Here is a 20,373-nt window from a genome sequence, read left to right on the forward strand (position 1 = left end):
GAATGGAGCTAGAACCGGAGGCCCCAGGTTTGCATCCTGTATCCATGTAGCACATATGGATACTTTGATTCTGGAGACTAGTTTCCCTCATCTGTTGCATGAGGGGAATAAGGGAAGAGTGAATAAGCATTTATACATAACCTAAGTGCCAGGCACTGTGCTAAATTCTTTTACAGAGATTATATCCTTCAATCCTAGTGAGGATCTGCATAAAGCAATTGGATTATAGGACCTCTAAGGTCCCTTTCAACTAAATCCTGTCTATATGTATGAGCTCAGCCACTCTGGGTCTCATTTCCTCATCTGTAAAATGGAAATAATGCTATCTTCGACCACATATAAATACAAGTAAAATCTTCCATGATTCTATTGTCTGTCCTGTATTGAACTCATCTAAACCTGCCGACATTGCTATAATCACCTGCTCTCTAATCACCTCTTTTCTCTCTTCTCTTTCTCTCTGTAACTCTCTGTCTCTGTGTCTGTCAGTCTCTTTCCTCTCTTTCTTCTCTTTGTCTCTGTCTCTGTCTGTCTCTTCCCCCCACCTCTTTTTTTTTTCTCTCTCCCCTCTAAATTTGCTCAGTTTTTGCTTCAATTTAAGGAAAGGGCTGGTATCTACTAAGAAGTGAGCTCCCATAAATAGTTTTTATTTTAATCCAAAAATCTAATAATAATAGTAGTAGTAATAGTAACTTACATTTATGTAAAACTTTGTTTGCAAAGTACTCTACATGCCATCTTAATCCTCACAATAACTCTGTGAGATAGCTGCTATTTTTGCTTCCATTTTATAAAGGAGAAAACTGAGGCTGAGAAAAGTTAAATAAAAGCATTTATACCACTTTAAAGTTTGCAAATCAGCCAATAGCCCGATGCCTGTCAACGGAACAAATGGCAGTAAGATGTTTTGCCAAAGGGAGAGCTTGAATTTGAAGACTTCTGACCTGTGCTCTGATAAACTGGTTCCCACGAGAAGATAGAGGACAAGTTCCATACCCTTGTTCTCATTCTCTCAGTTCAATTCAATTCCACACTTATCACGTACCTACTCCGCAAATCCCAATGCAGGCATTGAGCAGACAAAGCTAAAAATGAGTTCCTGCTCTTGAAGACTATAAACTGTATTCTAATGGAATGTAACTGAGGTGAGATGGCTGGGCATAAAAATAGCAGAGGCTACCATTTACCTAGCATATTATAGTTTACAAAACACTTGAATTATCTTGTCTGATTCTCACAAAGACTGTGAAATATGTATTAATATTATCCCCATTATAGAGATGTGGAAACTGAGGTCGATAGAAGTAATGTGACTTGTCTGGGATCAAAGTTAGTTAAATATCTGAATTCAGGTCTTTCTGGCTTTAAACCCAAAGCTTTAATTGCATTAAGGAGAGCTGGCCCGGGAATTACAAAGACCTCAGCTGAAGTCCTTCTTCTGGTATATGTGACCACGGACAAGCCATTCTTCCTCTTTGTGTCCTCAGATACTGTCTTGCACTTTAAGGGACACAGAAGGTGCTAGTCTGCTTTGGAGAAGTTCATCACTGGAAGCTCCCAATACCAATGAAATCATAGGTCTAGTTTCTTGTGTTGTTTGTTTTAAATGATTGTCCATACAGAAGTGTGATATGAGGCAGAATGTGAAAGAGTCCGAGGAAGAATTTGGACAAATGGTGATGGGAAACATGAGCACAGGTGGATCCCATTCAGTTAGGAAGGTCCTCGAAGGCTTTATGGAGGATGTGGAACCTGAACTGGAGCTTGAAGCAAGGGAAGAAATTCACCAAGCAGAGGCCAGAGAAAATGCTTTCTGAGTTATGTGTATGGGGGGGAACAGGCTGCATAAAACCAAGAAAGTGGTGCGGGCACAATGAGCCTGGTAAATAGTCATTGGCAGTCCTGCCTGGCTGGAAACTCGGGGTATTAAGTCAGGTCCGTTCTGGCTCAGCTCACAGATGGATAAAGTCCATGACTTGGTCACTTCCACTTTTGTATCCAGAACCCCAAGAACAGAAATGTTGGCCTGAGGGACTGTGAGAAGCCTTGTGTGCTGAACTAAGCAACATGTATCCTGTAAGCACTGAGGAAGGACCAGCTGGTGGTGCTTGGGGAGTGTGAATGACTTATCACATGTGGTCCATTCAGTCTTGGGGCAAGTGGTGCTTGGGGATCATAGCGTAAAACACTCTTCATTTGGTAATTACAGATATGAATCTATAAAAGTTATGAGGAAGATTAAGCAATTGCTCCTGGCTAGATAGGAAGTTTCCAATTAAATAAATACTGATTTGTTCTTGAATCGATGTCACTCTTCTTGACTCAAAGCAGGAGACTCTGAACAACCAGTTTTCAAGGTCTGTTGATTCTCTAAGCATTTTCTGCACCTGTCTCCTCTGCTCCCATGGCAAGCATCCTTGTTAGCTTTGTACCACCTCTCACCTGGACTGTGACATTATCCTCCTACCTCTGCTCCCTGCTTTCATTTTCTTATCTCTAACACATCCTCTGCCCAGCTTCCAGAATAATCTTCCTAGGGCCCAGCTGTGACTATGTCACTAACCTGCTCAGAAACCCCTCTCTCTGTCCCTCTTTGTCTCTGTATGTGTTTCTCTCTGTGTCTCTGTCTCTCAGTTTTCCACTTATTATACTTATATTACCATGAATTGCCCTTATCTATATAAAGGCCAAACATGGACTCTTTCTTCCAAGCAGATTGCAAACCCTTTGAAGGAAGGGATTATTTTTTTAGTTTGATAGTATTTTCTTCATCCAGAAATCCCCTATTGGTCCAGTTCCTGTCCTAATATGCCCAACCCCTGGAACTGTGCCTCACACATAGCAAATTTAATAGAGTTTGTTAGATTAAATTGAATCGTATTCTCTTGCCATCTAGCCAAAGTGGCTCTTTACTTATCCCGGAAATCGTGGTGCCAGATCCAGAGGCCTGACATGCGTTGTCCAGGGCCAGCACCGCCTCTCTACCCCCAGGCTCAGCCTTGGGGAATACGGGCCTTCCCAAGGTGAGGGGCTGTCCAGAGAATTCTCTGAGCTACCACTTTTCAAGAACTGACAGTGGTTTTCAGGCTTAAGGGATTCAAATGCCGCGAGGAGAAGCGAAAGGAAACAACCAATCAGCCAACAGCCTGGTGCCTGTTAACGGAACAAATGGCAAGATGTTTTGCCAAAGGGAGAGCTTGAGTTTGTTATCAGCCACAGCCACCTGTGTAACCTCCCAAATCATTTTTTCTTAAAAATACGGGGAGGTGGGGGTGGGAGGGGGAAAGAGGTGGGCGCCTCAGGCTGCAGAGAATTGAAAGGAACACTAATAAAACTAACAAAGTATCCAGTCCCTTTGGCAAAGGCTCCCTACTGGGCTCATGGCTATGCCTGGAGTGTCAGTGCAAGACTATCCCTGGCTAATCACTACTGAGAGATAGTCATGTGAGGTTTCCATCTCTCTATAGGCAACTGCTCTATGACTGCCCATTGGCCCATTTTTTAATCCCAGAAAGGCTTCCCCTTAATATGAAGCAGCCTCAGAGCCACAAAATCATAAATAGGATTCATCATTCTCCCCTAAACACACATACACACACCCCAGGTGAAAAGGATAGAAGAAATCATTCAGTTCATCTCTCTTCTCTTTACGAAATAATGAAGTTGAAACCCAGAGACCAATCGCCACATGTGAAGTGCCCTTATGAATGGAATTTTAGCTGCTGTCCCAGAACCAATATTCTGACTCAGAAAAGAACCTTTTTTTCCCTTTCCCATGCATAGCTAGCTACTATATCCTGATTATCTCTGTCTCTCTCTCTCTCTGTCTCTCTGTCTCTGTCTCCCTCTCTGTCTCTGTCTGTATGTTTTTCTCTGTCACTGTCTCTGTGTGTGTGTATTTCTCTGTCTCTGTCTCTGTGTCTCTTTATCTCTTTCTCTGTCTCTCCCTGTGTATCTCTCTGTCTCTATTTCTCTCTTTTTTTCTCTCTGTCTTTGTCTCTCTCTGTGTTTCTCTGTCTCTCTGTCTTTGTCTCTGTGTGCATGTGTTTCTCTCTTTGTCTTTCTATCTCTTTCTGTCTCTATATCTGTCTCTCTCTGTCTCTCTGTCTCTGTTTCTCTCTGTCTCTGTCTCTCTGTGTGTGTGTCTCTCTCTCTCTTTCTCTCTCTCTCTGTCTCTCTCTCTCTCTCTCTCTGTCTCTCTCTCTCTCTCTCTCACACACACACACACACACACACACACACACACACAAGAACCTTTCCCCTTTTCTATGCATATATAATTGCTGCTCCAGCCCCAATATCCTGCTCCCTAGAATAAAAGGCTTTTCCTCATGCATATGCTATCTGAGATAGAGCTAATCACAGGGATTTTTTCCATGCCCTTTTTATCTAAGGTTGTCCAATTACATCTGAGGTTACCTAATTTCCATGCTTTGCCCAGTTCTGTTCTTTCTTAAAGTTCCTTCCCAATAAAATCCCTTGCCTTACTCTGATGGGTTGCTTCTCTCCCTTAAGGAGGAGGCCCACAGGGAACATCACTGTAATAAATGTCTTTACTTGTTCTGGAAATACCTGAGTCTTAATTCTCTAGAGACAACATATGCCCGGACCCCCAACATTTTTGACATATCCTAACCATTCCTTCCATTCCTGAAATTAATTGGTGTTTATTTTGTACATATTTTTGCATTAACTTATCTGTATACAAATTTCTACTCTGTAGAAAGTAATTTCCTTGAGGGCAGGAGGGTCTGCTCCATTTTTGTCTTTGTATCTCTGGCACCTGGCACATGGTAGGTACATAATAAATTTCACCAAATGAATGAAAGTGATTTGTCCAAAGTTATAAAGGTAATTAGGGTCAGAATTGAAATAATAATAACTTAGATCTATACTTTCCTTAAAAACAGTTTTGTGAAATTAATATTAATGTCCTCATTTTATAAATAAGAAAACTGAACCCCAGAGACATTAATCACTTAACCATAACCAAACAGCAACTGAATGTCAAAAACAGATACACACCCAGGTCTTCTGACCCCTTTCCATTGAATCCCATTGGCCTGACCTTTTGGACTACCTCTCCATTCTATATTAACAAAACAACTGGCATTTATTTTATGATCCTCAGTTTAACAATAATTCAACACTTACTGAGTGCCTATTGGGTTTAAACTCCTAGTTTGGGGGATAAGGGCAAGAATGGTACTAAGATAAATAGAAAAAAAAAATACTAAGTGTTTGACCCGAAGGAATGAACAATATAATCAAAGGGGCATGACATGGACACAAATAAGTATGAGATTATAGATTGTGATAGTAATAAAGAAAGCTAGGCAAAGTGTTATAAGGGAGAAAATATCCTAGCTAAAAAAAAAAGTCAGGGAAGGCTTCATGGAAGAAGTGCTATCTGGGCTAGATCTTGAAGAAAGAGAAGGTGAGATGATGATGATGATGTTAATGATGAACAGATAGAAATGAGGAAAGAGTATATTCCAGGCATGAGGTTTAACCTATACACACAAATGGAGAGAAAAAATGGCAAGGCAAGCTTAAGGAACAGCTGGTAATCTATTTCAACTTGGATAAGGAGCATATAAAGGTGAATTAATTCTATGAAATAAAGATAGAAAAGTAGGATGAAATTAGAATGAAGAGGATCTTCAAAACCAGGCTGTGAGATCTGTACTTTCTCCTAAAGGTAATAGATATTATTCCTCAGTTTCCCTGAATTATTATGCCCTGAATAAAATTATTATGGTCACCTTCCCCTTCCTGGCCATTAGGAGTGAGAGAATTAAAATCTCAAAGCTCTGATCATTTTACATTCCAAAGAGTTACAAAACTCTAGGTGGCTTCTCAAAAGCCTGCTGGGCTTTGCCCCTCCAACTCCTGTCTCCTGCCCTCAACCTCCTTATTTTGACCCCCAGCCTGTCAAGACTAAAGTTATGATCCTTCCCTGGAATTATGACTTGTCTCCCATCTAGAATTCCTTGCCCCCTCCTTATCTGCCTTACTCAGGCCATATATACTGTGTAGCTAAAAGAACAAATAAAAAATCTGTGCCTTAATTGCTAGGGGTTGGACATCTTTTGGACATGAATCCTGTCTGACCAACTAGCCCAAATTTTCCATTATTAAAATATTAAAAACTAATCTCTGTCTTGCCTCAGTTTCTCCGCCATTACATAGGAAGCCACCAAATATCTTTCAGTAGGGGAGTGATGGTCAAACCTGTGCATTAAGAAGGTGTTTTTGGCAGTTGTGTGAGGGATGGTTGAGAAGGGAGAGAACATTCAAAGAAGCAAGTGAGGACTCAGGAAATGCAAACTCCTATTCAGCTCAGGTCAAATATAGTCATATTAAGCCAAATATAATTAGGAAGATGAGTCTGCTACTGTTATAGAAATTATATAGTCTTTATTACAGAGCCAAACAGAAATGGGTTTCAGATTATCTATAGTTTGGGATTAATCCTGGTTTTTCAATTATCCATACTCAAAATGCAAAATGCAAAATGAGATAGATGTTTTTGGATAGCTTAACTGTGCATATTTGTTGCTAGGGTTTTGCTTTTTTTTTTTTCCATCTCAATATGTGCAGGCGGGGAGGAAGAAAAAAAGTGCTTGCTAATTTAAAAGAAAAAAAGACTGGACTAGCTTAAATTCTTACTAAAGTTCTTTGGGGAAAAAATGTTCAGAGTACTGGCATACAGATGTTCCAAAATTAAGAGAGGCATTCTTTCTAGAATTGCAAAAATCCCACAGATATTATCTAGAGACAACCCAGCATCTTAGCAGGGAGGAAGCATGAGGGTAAGAATTACTAAATGGCATTTCTGGCCCAGACCCTATAATTCTGATATGACTTGAGCAATTGGGATTTGCTTTATCTCTTTGAGGCTGGATGCCTTGTGGAGGTTGACCTTGAAGCTCAGGCCACTTCTCAGTCCATGAACAATGCCTTCTACAGACATTTACAAACTCTGGGTAAGAATACTGGCACACACCCAGGGTCTAGGTGTTAACTTGGCAGAAAGAAGCAATAAAAGAAATAGAGCAAGAAAGGACTGAAATAAAGATGAGCGAGAGGGAAGGAAAAGCTGGAGGGGAGGAGGAAACACAGACTGGTAGTGTTTTAGGGAATCTATCTATAGCACCTCAGTTTATTACCCATTTTAATGGATTCGGAACATTACCTTTGCACAGACCCCAGCACTTTTTTTAAGATTTTAGATCCAGATAATCAAAATGTTCCTATTATAGACAAAATTAAAGATGGCTTCCCCAAACCTGTGTCAGTTCTGCCCTGTCTACTTTGACATGGCTTCGTTTTGTTCACATATTGGTTTTGACAAGACAATACTAGGTCTCAATATTAAATTAAGTGAGTTGGCTTTTGTCACTGCTTGCTTATAGGCTTGTATTTTTTTCTTTTTAAAAAATAATTTATTTCTTTTTAAAATTTAAATTTAAATTAAAAAAACCATTTTGAGTATCAAATTCTCTCCCTCCTTCCAATACTTGCCCCACTTGGAGGAAGGTAAACAATATGAAATCAATTAGACATATGAAGTCAAGCAAAACATTTATATATAAAGCATGTTGAAAAATAAAGCAAGAAAAATTAAGGTAAAAATTGTGCTTCAATCTATACTCAGAGTGCATTAGTTTTCTATTTGGGGATAGATAGCATTTTTCATCATAAGGAATTGAAATTGTCTTGGTTCATTGTATTGATCAAAGTACCAAGTCTTTCATAGATGCATCTTTCCAATCCTTACAATATTACTGGCACTCTGTGTAATGTTCTCTTGGTTTTTCTCATTTCTCTGTTGTTCAGTCATTGTAGTCATGTCCAGTGTGACCAACCCAATTTGGAGTTTTTGTCTCACTCTGCATCAATATGTCTCCCTACATTTTTCTGAAATAGCTCCTCCCCCTTGTCATTTCTTATAGCACAATAACCTTCCATCACAATGATGTATCACAACTTGTTCAGCCTTTCCCAATGGATGGGCATCCCCTCAGTTTCCAGTTCTTGGCTACCACAAAAAAAAGCTGCTCTAAATATTTTTGTCCATATAGGTCCTTTTCTTCTTACAAGCTTCTAGATGGCAAATTCAAATGTCAGAATAGCTAAACACATCTTCCAAACTTAAAGAGAATGGGAAGAGCCCTGGCCCATGGTATATGTCACTTACTTCTGGGAACCTCAACTTCTTTTTCTATAAAATAGGTTTCATAATGCCTGTCCTAATTATCTCAGAGGCCTGCCATAAAGATCAAATGAGATAATTTATGTAAAATGTTCTGTAATTGTAAAGCATTACTTAAGGATTAGAAGTGATTATACTTTTCTACTCTCTAAAATGGAGCTAATAATACTGATGCTATTTATCTTACAGGGATGTCATGAGGAAAATACTTTGTAAATCGTAGGTGCTAAGGAAATGTGAGTTATTATTATCACAAAAAATGAACAAAGAAACGAAAACTTCTCTACTTCCTTCAACACTTCAACTGTTCCTGCTTCTGGACAGCTCTAATTGGTAGGAAGTTTTTCAACACATGCGGTCAAAATCTATCATTGTAATTTCTACCTACAGCTTTAAATTTTGCCCCCTGGGACTTAAATGTCCGTTGGTATAATTTATTCAATTCAATAAGCATTTACTGAGTTTCTAAAGTAGGAAGAATACGGTGTTAGCACTGTGGGAAATCCAAAGCTTAGATAAGGAACAATCTCTGCCTTCATGAAGCTAAAAAATTTAGTTGGGGGACATATAGCACATACACAAAATGATGCATGCTAAGCACATTAGCAAGTTCTACAGGGGGAAAAAAAGGGAATACATGGGAGATTTCCTTGAACTCCAAGCCTCTTCAGGATTTGGCAGGATCTAAAAAAAAAAAAAAAAAAAACTATGCTCCATAGATGTGGGATCTGAGAAGGTAAGGGTCACTTCCAAGTCAGAATGAGGCATCAAGATTTCAGAGGTGGGAAAAAAACAAACAAACAAAAAAAACCCTCTATAACAAAATGAAGCAGGATTACATATGTCCACATTTCAACATCGCAAGTCAAAACTCATTTTTGTTCCTCCTTCAAAAACAAGCATCTCCTTCTTCCAAATATTCAAATAGCACAACTTTCCCCAGAGATTAACTTGAGAAATATAATTCTTTGGATCTCAAAAATCTCACAGGCTCTTTCTTTCTTTCTTTCATTCATTCATTCATTCTTTCTTTAGTTTAGATAGAGATATATAGATAGATAAATATAATTTTCCCCAGTTACATGTAAAATAATTTTACATTTGTTTTTAAAACTTTAAGCTCCAGATTCTCTTCCTCTCTACCCCATCCCCATATGTAAAATTATGTAAAACATTTTCATAAAAGTAATGATGAGGAAGAAAACATAGTTCTCTTCTCCCCCCCCCCAAAACCCAACATCTTAAAAAATAAAGTTTAAAAAAAAAAGTCATTTGGTAAATGGTCAAAAGATATGAACAGACAATTTTCAGATAAAGAAATTGAAACTATTTGTAGTCACATGAAAAGATATTCCAAATTACTATTGATCAGAGAAATGCAAATTAAGACAACTCTGAGATACCACTACACACCTGTCAGATTGGCTAAGATGACAGGAAAAGATAATGATGACTAATGGAGGGGATATGGGAAAACTGGGACACCGATACATTGTTGGTGGAGTTGTGAACGGATCCAACCATTCTGGAGAACAATTTGGAACTATGCTCAAATGATTTCCAAACTGTGCATACCTTTGATCCAGCAGTGTTTCTACTGGGCTTATATCCCAAAGAGATCTTAAAGCAAGGAAAGGGACCCACATGTGCAAAAATGTTTGTGGCAGCCCTTTTTGTAATAGCAAGAAACTAGAAACTGAGTGGATGCCCCTCAATTGAAGAAAGGCTGAGTATATGAATGTTATGGAATATTATTGTTCTGTAAGAAACGATCAGCCGGATGAATACAGAGAGGCTTGGAGAGACTTGCATGAATAAGTGAAATGGGCAGAACCAGGAGATCATTGTACATGGCAACAACAATACCATACGACGATCAATTCTGATGGATGTGGCCACAACAATGAGATGATTCAGGCCAGTTCCACTTGCTCAGTGATGAAGAGAGCCATCTATACCCAGAAAGAGGATTGTGGGAACTGAATGTATACCACAACATAGCATTCTCATTCTCTCTGTTGTTTGCTTGTATTTTGTTTTCTTTCGCATTTTTTCTCTTCCTTCTTGATCTGATTTTTCTTGTGCAGCAAGATAACTGTATAAATATGTATACATATATTGGATTTAACATAAATTTTAACATATTTAATGTATTGTACTACCTGCCATCTAGGGAAGGGGGTGGGGAAAGGAGGGGAAAATTTGGAACAGAAGGTTTTGCAAGGGTCAATGTTGAAAAATGATCCATGCATATGTTTTGTGAATAAAAAGCTTTAATTAAAAACAATAAAAAAAATTAAAAGTATGTTTCAATCTGTATTTAGAGACAATCAGTTCTTTCTCTGGGTATAGAAAACATTTTTAATCAGAAGTCCTTCAGAGTAATCTTGGATCATTGTATTACTGAGAATAGAAAAGTCATTCACAGCTGATCATCATAGGGGGCACTTTCAAGAGCCTCATTAACCAGCCCCCCAGAAAGAAAAGCTCAGGAATAATAAGGTGAAGAATAGCTTGATAATCCAATAAATGTCTTAAGACAAAGAGTCACAGAAATGGTTGGATCTGATTTCTTATCTATTGTTACCCAGGGTATACAAAAAGGTTATGAAAAGAAAATAATCAACCAATTAAGAGATGATAAGAATAAATCATCTTCTGTTACTTTTGGGTCAGGATTAAATATCTGTTAAAGAAAAGACTTTTTTTTGGTGTTCAAATCTTCAGAAGATTAAGAACTTCTTACCTTTGCTGCTGCTTCTCCTGTGAGATCCCCAGGTATCCTGCAAACAAAGATAACAATTCTCAGCATCTTCTAAATAGTTCAAAGTGGTCTGACCAGAAAAAAAAAATTGTAGTTTTTTTTTTTTTTTTTTTGATGGAGGATTCAGAAAAAGTTTCTACTACAAGGGAAAGTGAATTTCTTTTGGTTTCTAGGAAATAAGTGCCTGAGATACTGGGCCTGGATAGCTAGGCTCTTAGTCTTGAAGGTTACTCAGTTGTAGGCTACTGGGGACTCAATGAATTATCTAGCATTTATTCAAAATCTGCTATATACTATGCACTGCACTAGGCAGTGGAGAATCAAAGAAAAGAATGAAATTATCTCTGCCCTCAAGAAGATTACATTCCATCAGCTAGGAATAGGAATCTGATAAATTTCAGTGTATGTAATGAAGGCTCTTATGATTTGAATCAAGCCAGAGAATGACTATTGATAATAAATTAATATAACTTTCAGACTTACAAAAGGTTTTAAAGATATTGTTTCAATTAATCTTTATAAGTTGACATTAATTAATCAATATCTTTATTAAGTGATTATTGTGTACTTGGCACTGTGCTAAATGCTGAAGATGCAAAAAGAACTAGAATCATTTTATATCTAGAGAAACAGGATCAGAAAAGAAGTACCAGGGAATTGGAGAAGATAGTCATCATTAATTATTACCAGATTTAGAGTAAGGACCAAAAATGAGTATCTAGTCCAAGTCTCTCATTTTACAAATGAAAAAATTGAGCTCCATGAATTGTCCATATTACTTTAGGTAATAAATAATAGTGTTAGGATTCTATTTTCAGAATCAATATGCTCCAAATTAAAGCATAATGTCCCACTCTCCTAAAGAGCTTGCCTGACATAGGCAGTGACCAACTAGAGACTCACAGTCTTTTGAAAGCAGGACTCAATGTATAGGAATTGTGAGAACTGGAATTGCTTTCCAGAAATAGTTCTGTGGGCAAGAGAGCACCAGTAACAGACCCTGATGAGTTCACCAACGTTTCTTCAATCCGGGAGCTGGCAATCCATTTGGTCTCATCCACAGTGGTTCGGGCATGGGGCAGCCTCCCCACATCCTTCACTGTCATGATGAGATGTTTTGATGACTTCAGCAGCTTGACAGCTTCATCATGGGGAATGTTCAAGAAACTCCTCCCGTTGACTTCCAGAATCTGGTCCCCGACCTGAAAGTGTCAAGACCAAGAAGCGACATAAGAATGAGAACAGAAAGGGATGGAATAGACTTTCAAATTATTACAAAGGACTGAGACCTGATGACAAAACAAAGGAGTGATCATCCATGCAGGGGATGCCCTGGAAAGGCAGCCTCCCAGGATACAGGGCTTTACACATAGGAAAAAAATTTGTTAAACTTAAGTTGAAGTGATATTTGTCTGTCCTAGAAGGCTTAACCCACTGTCATATAGCTTTCTTTTCAATAGATCATAGAAGTCAAGTTGGAAGAAATCTCAAGGGAAACTAACGCCATAGAGGTTGAATGATTTATCCAGTATTAGTAGATGCTGAGATTTGATTAAATTATTCTGCCTCTAAAACTAAGTGATTGCTCCTGTTCTTTCCTAGGATTCCTTCCCTTTCTAAGCCCATGTGAGATTAGGATATGGGTCATGATTTTTCCCCAACTCTCCTGACCTTAAAGCCAGACTTAGCCTTTCTCAAGTTTTCTGAAGTTGAAACATCTCCCTCTGGATGTATATTTATGTAAGTGTATGTATTTGTGTCTGTGGGGAATGTTTGTGCATGTGTATGTGTGTATGTCTGTGTGCTGGTAAAAAAAATAACACATATGAGACATTTGCAGAGTACTTTAACATTTACAAAGGACTTTCCTCACAACAATCCAGGGTGGTAGGTAGTATAACCATATTATCTCCACTTTAGAGATGAGAAAACTGATGTTGAAGGAGGTAAATTATCCTTTTCCAGGACTAGTTACTAAGTTGTCTGTCAGGATTAAAACTTTGGTTCATCATACAGTAAAATGTAACACAAAATTTTAAAAGATTTCAGGGATAGAGGAAAATGCCTGTTTCCTCTATCATTAAAAAAAATACCTACAAATGAACCTACCATCTTCCTCCCTCCTCTGCCTTACAAAAGCCACCATTTCACACGCCATTCTTTCCCTATAAAACTTGTAGACCCCACTCACTTCTTTGTCCTCTGCAGGCCTTGGCAAAATTACCAATGACCTTTTAACTGCTAAACGCAGTAGTCTTTCCTCAGGCCTCTGCTTTTTGATTCCTTTGAAGCAGGATATTGTTGGCTACCTCCTCCTGGGTACTGTCTCCTTCATGAGTTTTCATGTCGCTTTTCCTGTGAGTCTCCCACCAGTATGACCATTCCTTCTGTCTCCTTGGATGGAGCATCATCTAAGTCCTGCCTATTTTGTATGGTTCTGCCTCAGGACTCTGTCTTTGGTCCTCTTTTTTTCCTATATCTTCTTGGTGATCTTATTGGCTCCCATGTGTTCAATTATCAATTCTATATAGATCTACCCTAATCTAGGTATCCTGATCTCATCTGTCTTTTGGACTTTATTCCCATACCATCTGCTGGACATCTCTATGTAGTTAGATCACATAAGCATTTAAAACATAATGTGTTACTTTCCCCTAAACTTCCCCCTCTTTCTATCAATGATACCATTATTCTTCTAATCCTTCTTTACCCTTTATAGTAAGTCAGTTGTGAAGTCTTGTTAATTGTACCTCCATAACAATCTCATCCATCCCCTTCTCTCCATTGTTCCATCATCATGCATTGATGTCTAGTCTCTCTTGTCTACAATCCATTTTCCACATTAAGACCAAACTGGCATTCTTAAAGCTTAGATCTAACTCCATCACTCAAGAAGATTCAGTGGCTGACTTATTGGCTGACTATCGATCAACTACAAATTCCTCTGCTGAGCATCTGAAGCCCTTCACAATTTGGCTCCGATCTATCTTTCCAAATTGATTTCACATTCTCTCTTTTTATGTACTCTACATCCCAAATTGTTTTTGTTTTTTTGTGAATTTTCTATTTTCTCTACCTCTCTTTCTGACAGCTAAATGACTCAATGGATAAATCAGGAAGGCTCATTTTCCTGAGTTCAAATCTGCTAGCAGATACTAGCTGTGTGACCCTGGGCAAGTCACTTAACTCTGTTTGCCTCAATTTCCATCTGTCAAATGAACTGAAGAAAAAAAATGTCAAACCGCTTCAGTATCTTTGCCAAGAAAATCCCAAATGGGTCATGAAGAGTCAGACATGATTGAAAAAGAGGACCTCCATCTCTGTAAAGATTTTCTCTCCCCATCTCCATTTTGCTGAATTTCCAGCTCTATTCAAGACTTGATTCATGAGTCACCTGAAACTTTTATTGATGCCCCCACTTGTCAGTATTCTTCAATTCATCTCTTGGAAATTATGTTGTGTATACTCAGCAACTTATCTCAAGGCAGTTGTGTGGCAGGCAACTTGGAATCAGAAAGATCTGAGTACAAATCCCTTTTAGACATTTATTATCTTTGTCACCTTGGGTAAATAATTTCGCTTCTTTCCATCTCAGTCTTCTCCTCTACAAAATGGGGATAATAATAGTACCTACCTCATAGGGTTGATAGGAGGATTAAATGAGATATTTATAAGGGTCTTTGCAAATTTAAGGCACTGTATAAAGAGAACTAGCTAATTTTGCTTTTTCCTAGTAAAATGTAAGCTCATTAAGGGCAAGAACAATTTTTTATCTTTGTATATCTTCAATATACCAACCAACCAACCAGTCAATCAATAATTGAGTGCCTACTCTGTGCTAGGACTATACTAAACACTGGCGATACAAAAAGAGGCAAAAGGCAATCTGTGCCCTCAGAAGGCTTACAATCTAAACACAGCATGATGCCTACACGGAGGAAACATTTCATAAAAATTGGCTTTTTCCATTCTACCCCTAACCAACCCCTTTTACTTTCAACATTTGGTTGTCTTGAGCTTTCTTCAATTAAGTTTCTACACCATCACCAATTTTTTTCTAGTAAGGAGAAACAGAGAAGAAAATGGATGCTAATCGTTTTCAGAGTGACTGACTCCTTACTTGAGTCTTGTGTAAAACATCCACATGCTTGTCAATGATACTGGTTAAGTAGAAGCACAGAACACTGGGACTAAAAAAGGGCCTTAAAGGTCACCCAGCCCAAGTCCTTTATTGTGTAGAAGAGGAAGCCAAGGTCCAATAATTCCATCCAAGACCACACAACTGTTAATGGGATCTGGGGGAATTACCAGAGTGTAAACTGAGGCAAAGAGAGGAGAAATGACTGGAACATGAAGAAGCAAGTCAAGGAAAGGTAAGTAATTTCATCCACGGTCATACAGCTATTTATGGTATCTGAAAGGAAACTCCAGAAGAGGAAACTGAAGCTAAGAGAGAGAAAATGTGAGTCCAAGGTCACATACTATGTAGAGTCATCTAAATCCAAATGCAAAGAGCAACCCATAAAGGCTGACATCTTAGCTCATTCCCTCCACTAACCAACAGTATTGATTATGTTCAATAAAGTTATTCAGTATTAAATATGTGCATAACAGCTTGCTTGGTTGCTCTAGACATGATGCCCACTTCATACACACACTAAATCAGAACAATGTTATAGCACAGAATGATGGAGGGGACCTTAGAGACCATCCAATTCTCTTCTTACAGATGAAGAGAGACAGAACAAAGAGTAGTTTGGTTTTCCAAACCTATCCTCATCTGCCTCTTCCACTATTATTTATATGTTGCTAAACACTGAAAGAATCACAAAAGCAGGCTGACAGGTTCTAGCATTTATACATGGATTAAAGATTTATAAAACACTTTACATGTGATCTCATTTGATCCTCACAACATGCCTGACAGGTAGATATTATTAGTATTCACATTTGATGGATGAGTAAACTGAGGCTGGGAGTGGTTAAGTGATTTGCCATGCAGCTAATAAGTATCTGAAACAGAATTTGAACTCAGGTCTTTCTGACTCCAGAATCAGCACCCCATCTTCTGCACCATTTAACTGCTCAACTGGATCTTCACTCCAGCCATATAATCCTGTGACTCTTTCCTAACTGGCTTTCTATCTCACTTACATAGAGACTATTCCAAGTCTTCTCATTTCTCCTCAAGCCTCTCTCATCTTGCTCAACCCTCAACTTCCAAAACTAGAGCATTGTTTTATGATTTCTTTAGAAAATAGAGATCATTTGCCATGAATTACGTCTTCTTTCCTTCTCTATAACTCAAAACTCATTGATATAATTCCCATTATCTTCTCCATTCCAATATCTGATAAAAGAGTATTTCTTCCAGCCATTGTCTCTACATTTATATCCTCTAAAAGGGGACATCTAAAGATACTCTGAATCCCTCTTGTCTTTGTCAGCAGATTATCTCAATATTCATCTTCTTTCTCTATTCATCAATCTCTCCCATACCCCAATTCCCTTCTCACACCTTTAAAAGAATTTCCACTTAAAACTGTATATGAACTGCAACAAAGGGAAGTGAGCAGAAGCAGAACATTGTACACAATATCAGGAATATTGTATGACGATCAACTGAGAATTCTTTAGCTATTCTCAGCAATAAATTGTTCTAAGACAATTCCAAAGGACTTATGATGAAAAATTTTATCAGCCTCCAGAGAATGAACTGATACAATCTGAATGCTGACTGAAATAATGCTTTTTTGCTTTATTTTCCTTGTCTTTTTTCTTTCACAACATGACTAATATGGAAAGTCATATTTTGCATGACTACACATGTATAATCTATATCAAAAGGGAGAAGAAAATGTGAAAGTTAATATTTTTAAAAAATATTTAAAAAATTTTTTTACATGTAATTGGGAATTTTAAAAAAAATCTCCACTAAATCCTACATTTGGGGAGATGCCTCAAGCTACTGTTTTTTATCTTTCCTCTCTTTCACAACCAAATTCCTAGAAAAGGCTGTCTACTTTCATTGTCTCCACTTCCTTTCTTCCCATTTACTTCATAATCCTTTATATTCTGCCTTCTAAACTCATTATTTACCAAAATACTTCCTCCAAAGTAGCCAATGATCTCTTAAATGTTAAGTCTAATGGCCATTCCTCAAAACCTAACTTTTTCAACCTTTCTGTAATATTTCATTTTATTGCTTGCCCTTTCCTCAATTTTCTCTTTCTGGATTTTCATGACAAGGTTCTCTTTTAGATTTCCTCCAATTTACCAGTTCCAATTTTGGAGTCTCCTCTCCATTCTCTATTCTCACTCACTTGATGTGATTAGTACTCCTAAGTTAAATTATCATCACCATAAAGATGACTTCCAGATCTGTATATCTAACCAAAGACTCCTTAGGCTTTGACAAATTTATGTTATCTAATATCAACTGGGCCTTTAGTTTATCTAGGTAATCCTTTTATTTTTCCTTAAATGACTCTTTTATTCCACTTTGCCTATTGGACATATCAAACTGGATATCCCATAAACATGTCAAACTCAACTGGATCAAACCATTATCATTACCTTAAAAACCAACCCCTCTTCCCAACTTCCCTATTTGTATAAAGAGAACTACCATTTCCCCCATCTCCTTGGTCTACAACCTCAGCAACAAGCTTCACTCTTTGTCTACAACCTCAGCAACAAGCTTAATTCCTTGTGCTCTAACCACAATATAATTAATAATAATAATAATAACTAGCATTTAGATAGCATTTTAATGTTTGCAAAAAGTTTGGATATACATTACCTCATCTGAACCCCACAACAACCCTGGAACATACTCTCCATTTTACATTGTCTCCATGTTACAAATAAGGAAACTGAGGGTGATTTGTCCAGGATGAGGGAGAATTTAAACTCGTCTTTTTTTTTTTTTTTTTAAACTACAAGTTCATCACTTTTCACCACACCAAACATTTTCTACCTCCATAACATTTCTCTTATCTGACTCCTTTTCTCCGCTTTCATGACACTGCCGTAGTTCAGGTCCTTCTCATTTTTCTATTGAATTGTACAAAAATTTCATAATTGGTCTTCCCACATTCAGTCTCTGACCTCTCCAATCCATTCTCCACACAACTGCCAGAATGATTTTCTTTTTGCATAGGTTGACTGATCACTTCTCCTATTTGATAAATTCCAGTGGTTCCCTACTGCCATTAGGATAAAATAGAAATGTCTTTCTTTGGCAGGTAATGATCTCCCTAACTTGGTCCCATTATAACTTTCCAGACTAATTTTACATGATTACACTTTTCACACTTCAATCTAGCAGGAAGCATCTTGCTCCTCCTAACATGTCTATGCTCATGCTTTTGCACTGCCAGTTTTCCATGCCCAGAAAATTTATAATCTCCTTACTTCAACCTTTTAGAATAATTTCATCAATTGGGGAATGGCTGAATATGTTTTGTTATGTGACTGAAATGTAATGTTATTGTTCTATTAGAAATGATGAGCAGGCTGCTTTCAGAAAAACCTGGAAAATTTTACATGAGCTGCTTATGAGTGAAGTGAGTAAAATCAGGAGAACATTATACACACAAGACTGTGTGAAGATCAACTATGATGAACTTAACAATACTGTGATCCAAAACAATTCTAGTATTCTTAAGATGGAAAATGCCATCAGAGAGAGAAAGTTATGGAGACTAAATGTGGATCAAAGCATAATATTTTCACATTTTTTGTTTGTTTGCTTTCTCATGGTTTTTACCTTTTGTTCTGATTTTTCTTTCACAATATGACTAAAGTGGAAATATGTTTAAAATGATTCTACATACATAACTTGTATCATATTGCTCACTGTCTTGGAGAGGAGGGATATAAGAGAGAGAGAGAAAAAAAACTGGAACACGATCTCACAGAAGTGAATGTTGAAAACTATCTTTACATGTAACTGGAAAAATGAAATGCTATTGAGAAAAATAAAGCAAAAAACAAACAAAAAGAATAACTTGTTTTCTTTCAGACTTAGATCAAATACTGTCTTGAAACCTTTGTTTATCTCTAATTCCTAGTGTCTCCTCCAAATTTGTTTGTATTTGTGTTGGATATATTCTCTATAAACTTAATCATGCAAGTGTTTTCTCTTCCAACAGAATGTAAGGCAGGAACTATTTCACTTTTCTGTTTATGTTCCTTGTTCTTAGCACAAAAATTGGCACTTGGTATTGCTTGCTTACTTTATTGATTGTTGATTGACTAGAACTTAGATCCTGAACTCTTTCCTTTATGGTCTCCAGGTTCTAATATATCACTGCTAGATTGTTTTTTTTTTTTTTTTTGAAAACATTGCTTCCATAGTGATTTTTTTTTAAAAAAGCATCAAAAAGCATTTGCTATTGTTGTCCAATTGTTTTTCAGTTGTGTCCCTAAGCCATAGCTTGCCAATTTCTGGTATAGTACACTATAGGAAGCTTCTCCTGATCATATTCATTCTTTATTCCACAGCAGTTATACTTCCTACTCCACTAAAACCACAGTTTAAAATATTTCCTAGTGTGTGAACAAACACATCTAAAAAAGAAAAGCAAGGTATTAACATTCATATGAAAAGATGTTCCAAATAGCTATTAATAAGAGAGTTGTAAATTAAAACAACTATGAGTTTTCATCACATACCCATCAAATTTGTAAATATGACAAAAAAAAAGAAAAATGAGTTTTATGGGATGATTGTAAGAAAACAGGCACAAGAATGCACTTCTTATGGAGCTGTGAATTGGTCTGCCTATTCTGGAAAGTATTTTGGAAGTAACCCCTCCCCCTTCCCCCCAATTTACTAAACTATGGATAACCTTTGATCCAGTCATTTTGTGATCTCTTTTCAGGGTTTTCTTGGCAAATATACTAGAATGGTTTATAATTTCCTTCTCTAGGTCATTTTATAAATGAGGAAACTAAGGTAAAGAAAGTTAAATAATTTGCGCAAGGTCACATAGTAAGTACCTGAGATCACATTTGAACACAAATCTTTCTGGCTCCCAGCCCCTCTATCCACTGAATCATTTAGCTACTTGCTAATAGAACTTGCCCCATCATCATCCATGCAAAATCAAGAGTTCTAGGGTAAAGACTACTGTTATCTAGATCCAGATTCTTCTGTGAAATATTTATGAGAGAACAAGACAAGAACAACATAATATGAGAGAGTGTGTATGGGTTGCGCTCTTAACAATCTATAGAGATTGTGCCTTCATCAATGAGACCAATACTTCAGCAAAGTATCAATGGTTTCCAAGCATTCCTTGCTTATGAACCTATACCAATTCCTTAATAACTAGTGGCTCAAGTCCAAGTTCCTCTACTTCATAATCAAAGCTTTCTAATATAT

General features: G+C 37.4%; 1 protein-coding gene across 7 annotated transcripts in view; it reads right to left on the reverse strand.

The window, feature by feature from the left end:
• WHRN (whirlin) overlaps positions 1–20,373 on the reverse strand; it is a 120,588-nt gene that overhangs the window by 28,420 nt on the left and 71,795 nt on the right. For all 7 annotated transcript variants that reach the window (XM_031954179.1, XM_031954177.1, XM_031954175.1 and 4 more), the window contains exons 4-5: positions 11,982–12,184; positions 10,965–11,001 (exon numbers count right to left, since the gene is read on the reverse strand). In XM_031954179.1, coding sequence (XP_031810039.1) covers positions 10,965–11,001; positions 11,982–12,184 — 240 coding nt within the window. The remainder of the gene's footprint in view (positions 1–10,964; positions 11,002–11,981; positions 12,185–20,373) is intronic.

This window comes from Sarcophilus harrisii, chromosome 2, assembly GCF_902635505.1.
Source record: "Sarcophilus harrisii chromosome 2, mSarHar1.11, whole genome shotgun sequence".
In the NCBI taxonomy this organism is placed as follows: Eukaryota; Metazoa; Chordata; class Mammalia; order Dasyuromorphia; family Dasyuridae; genus Sarcophilus; species Sarcophilus harrisii.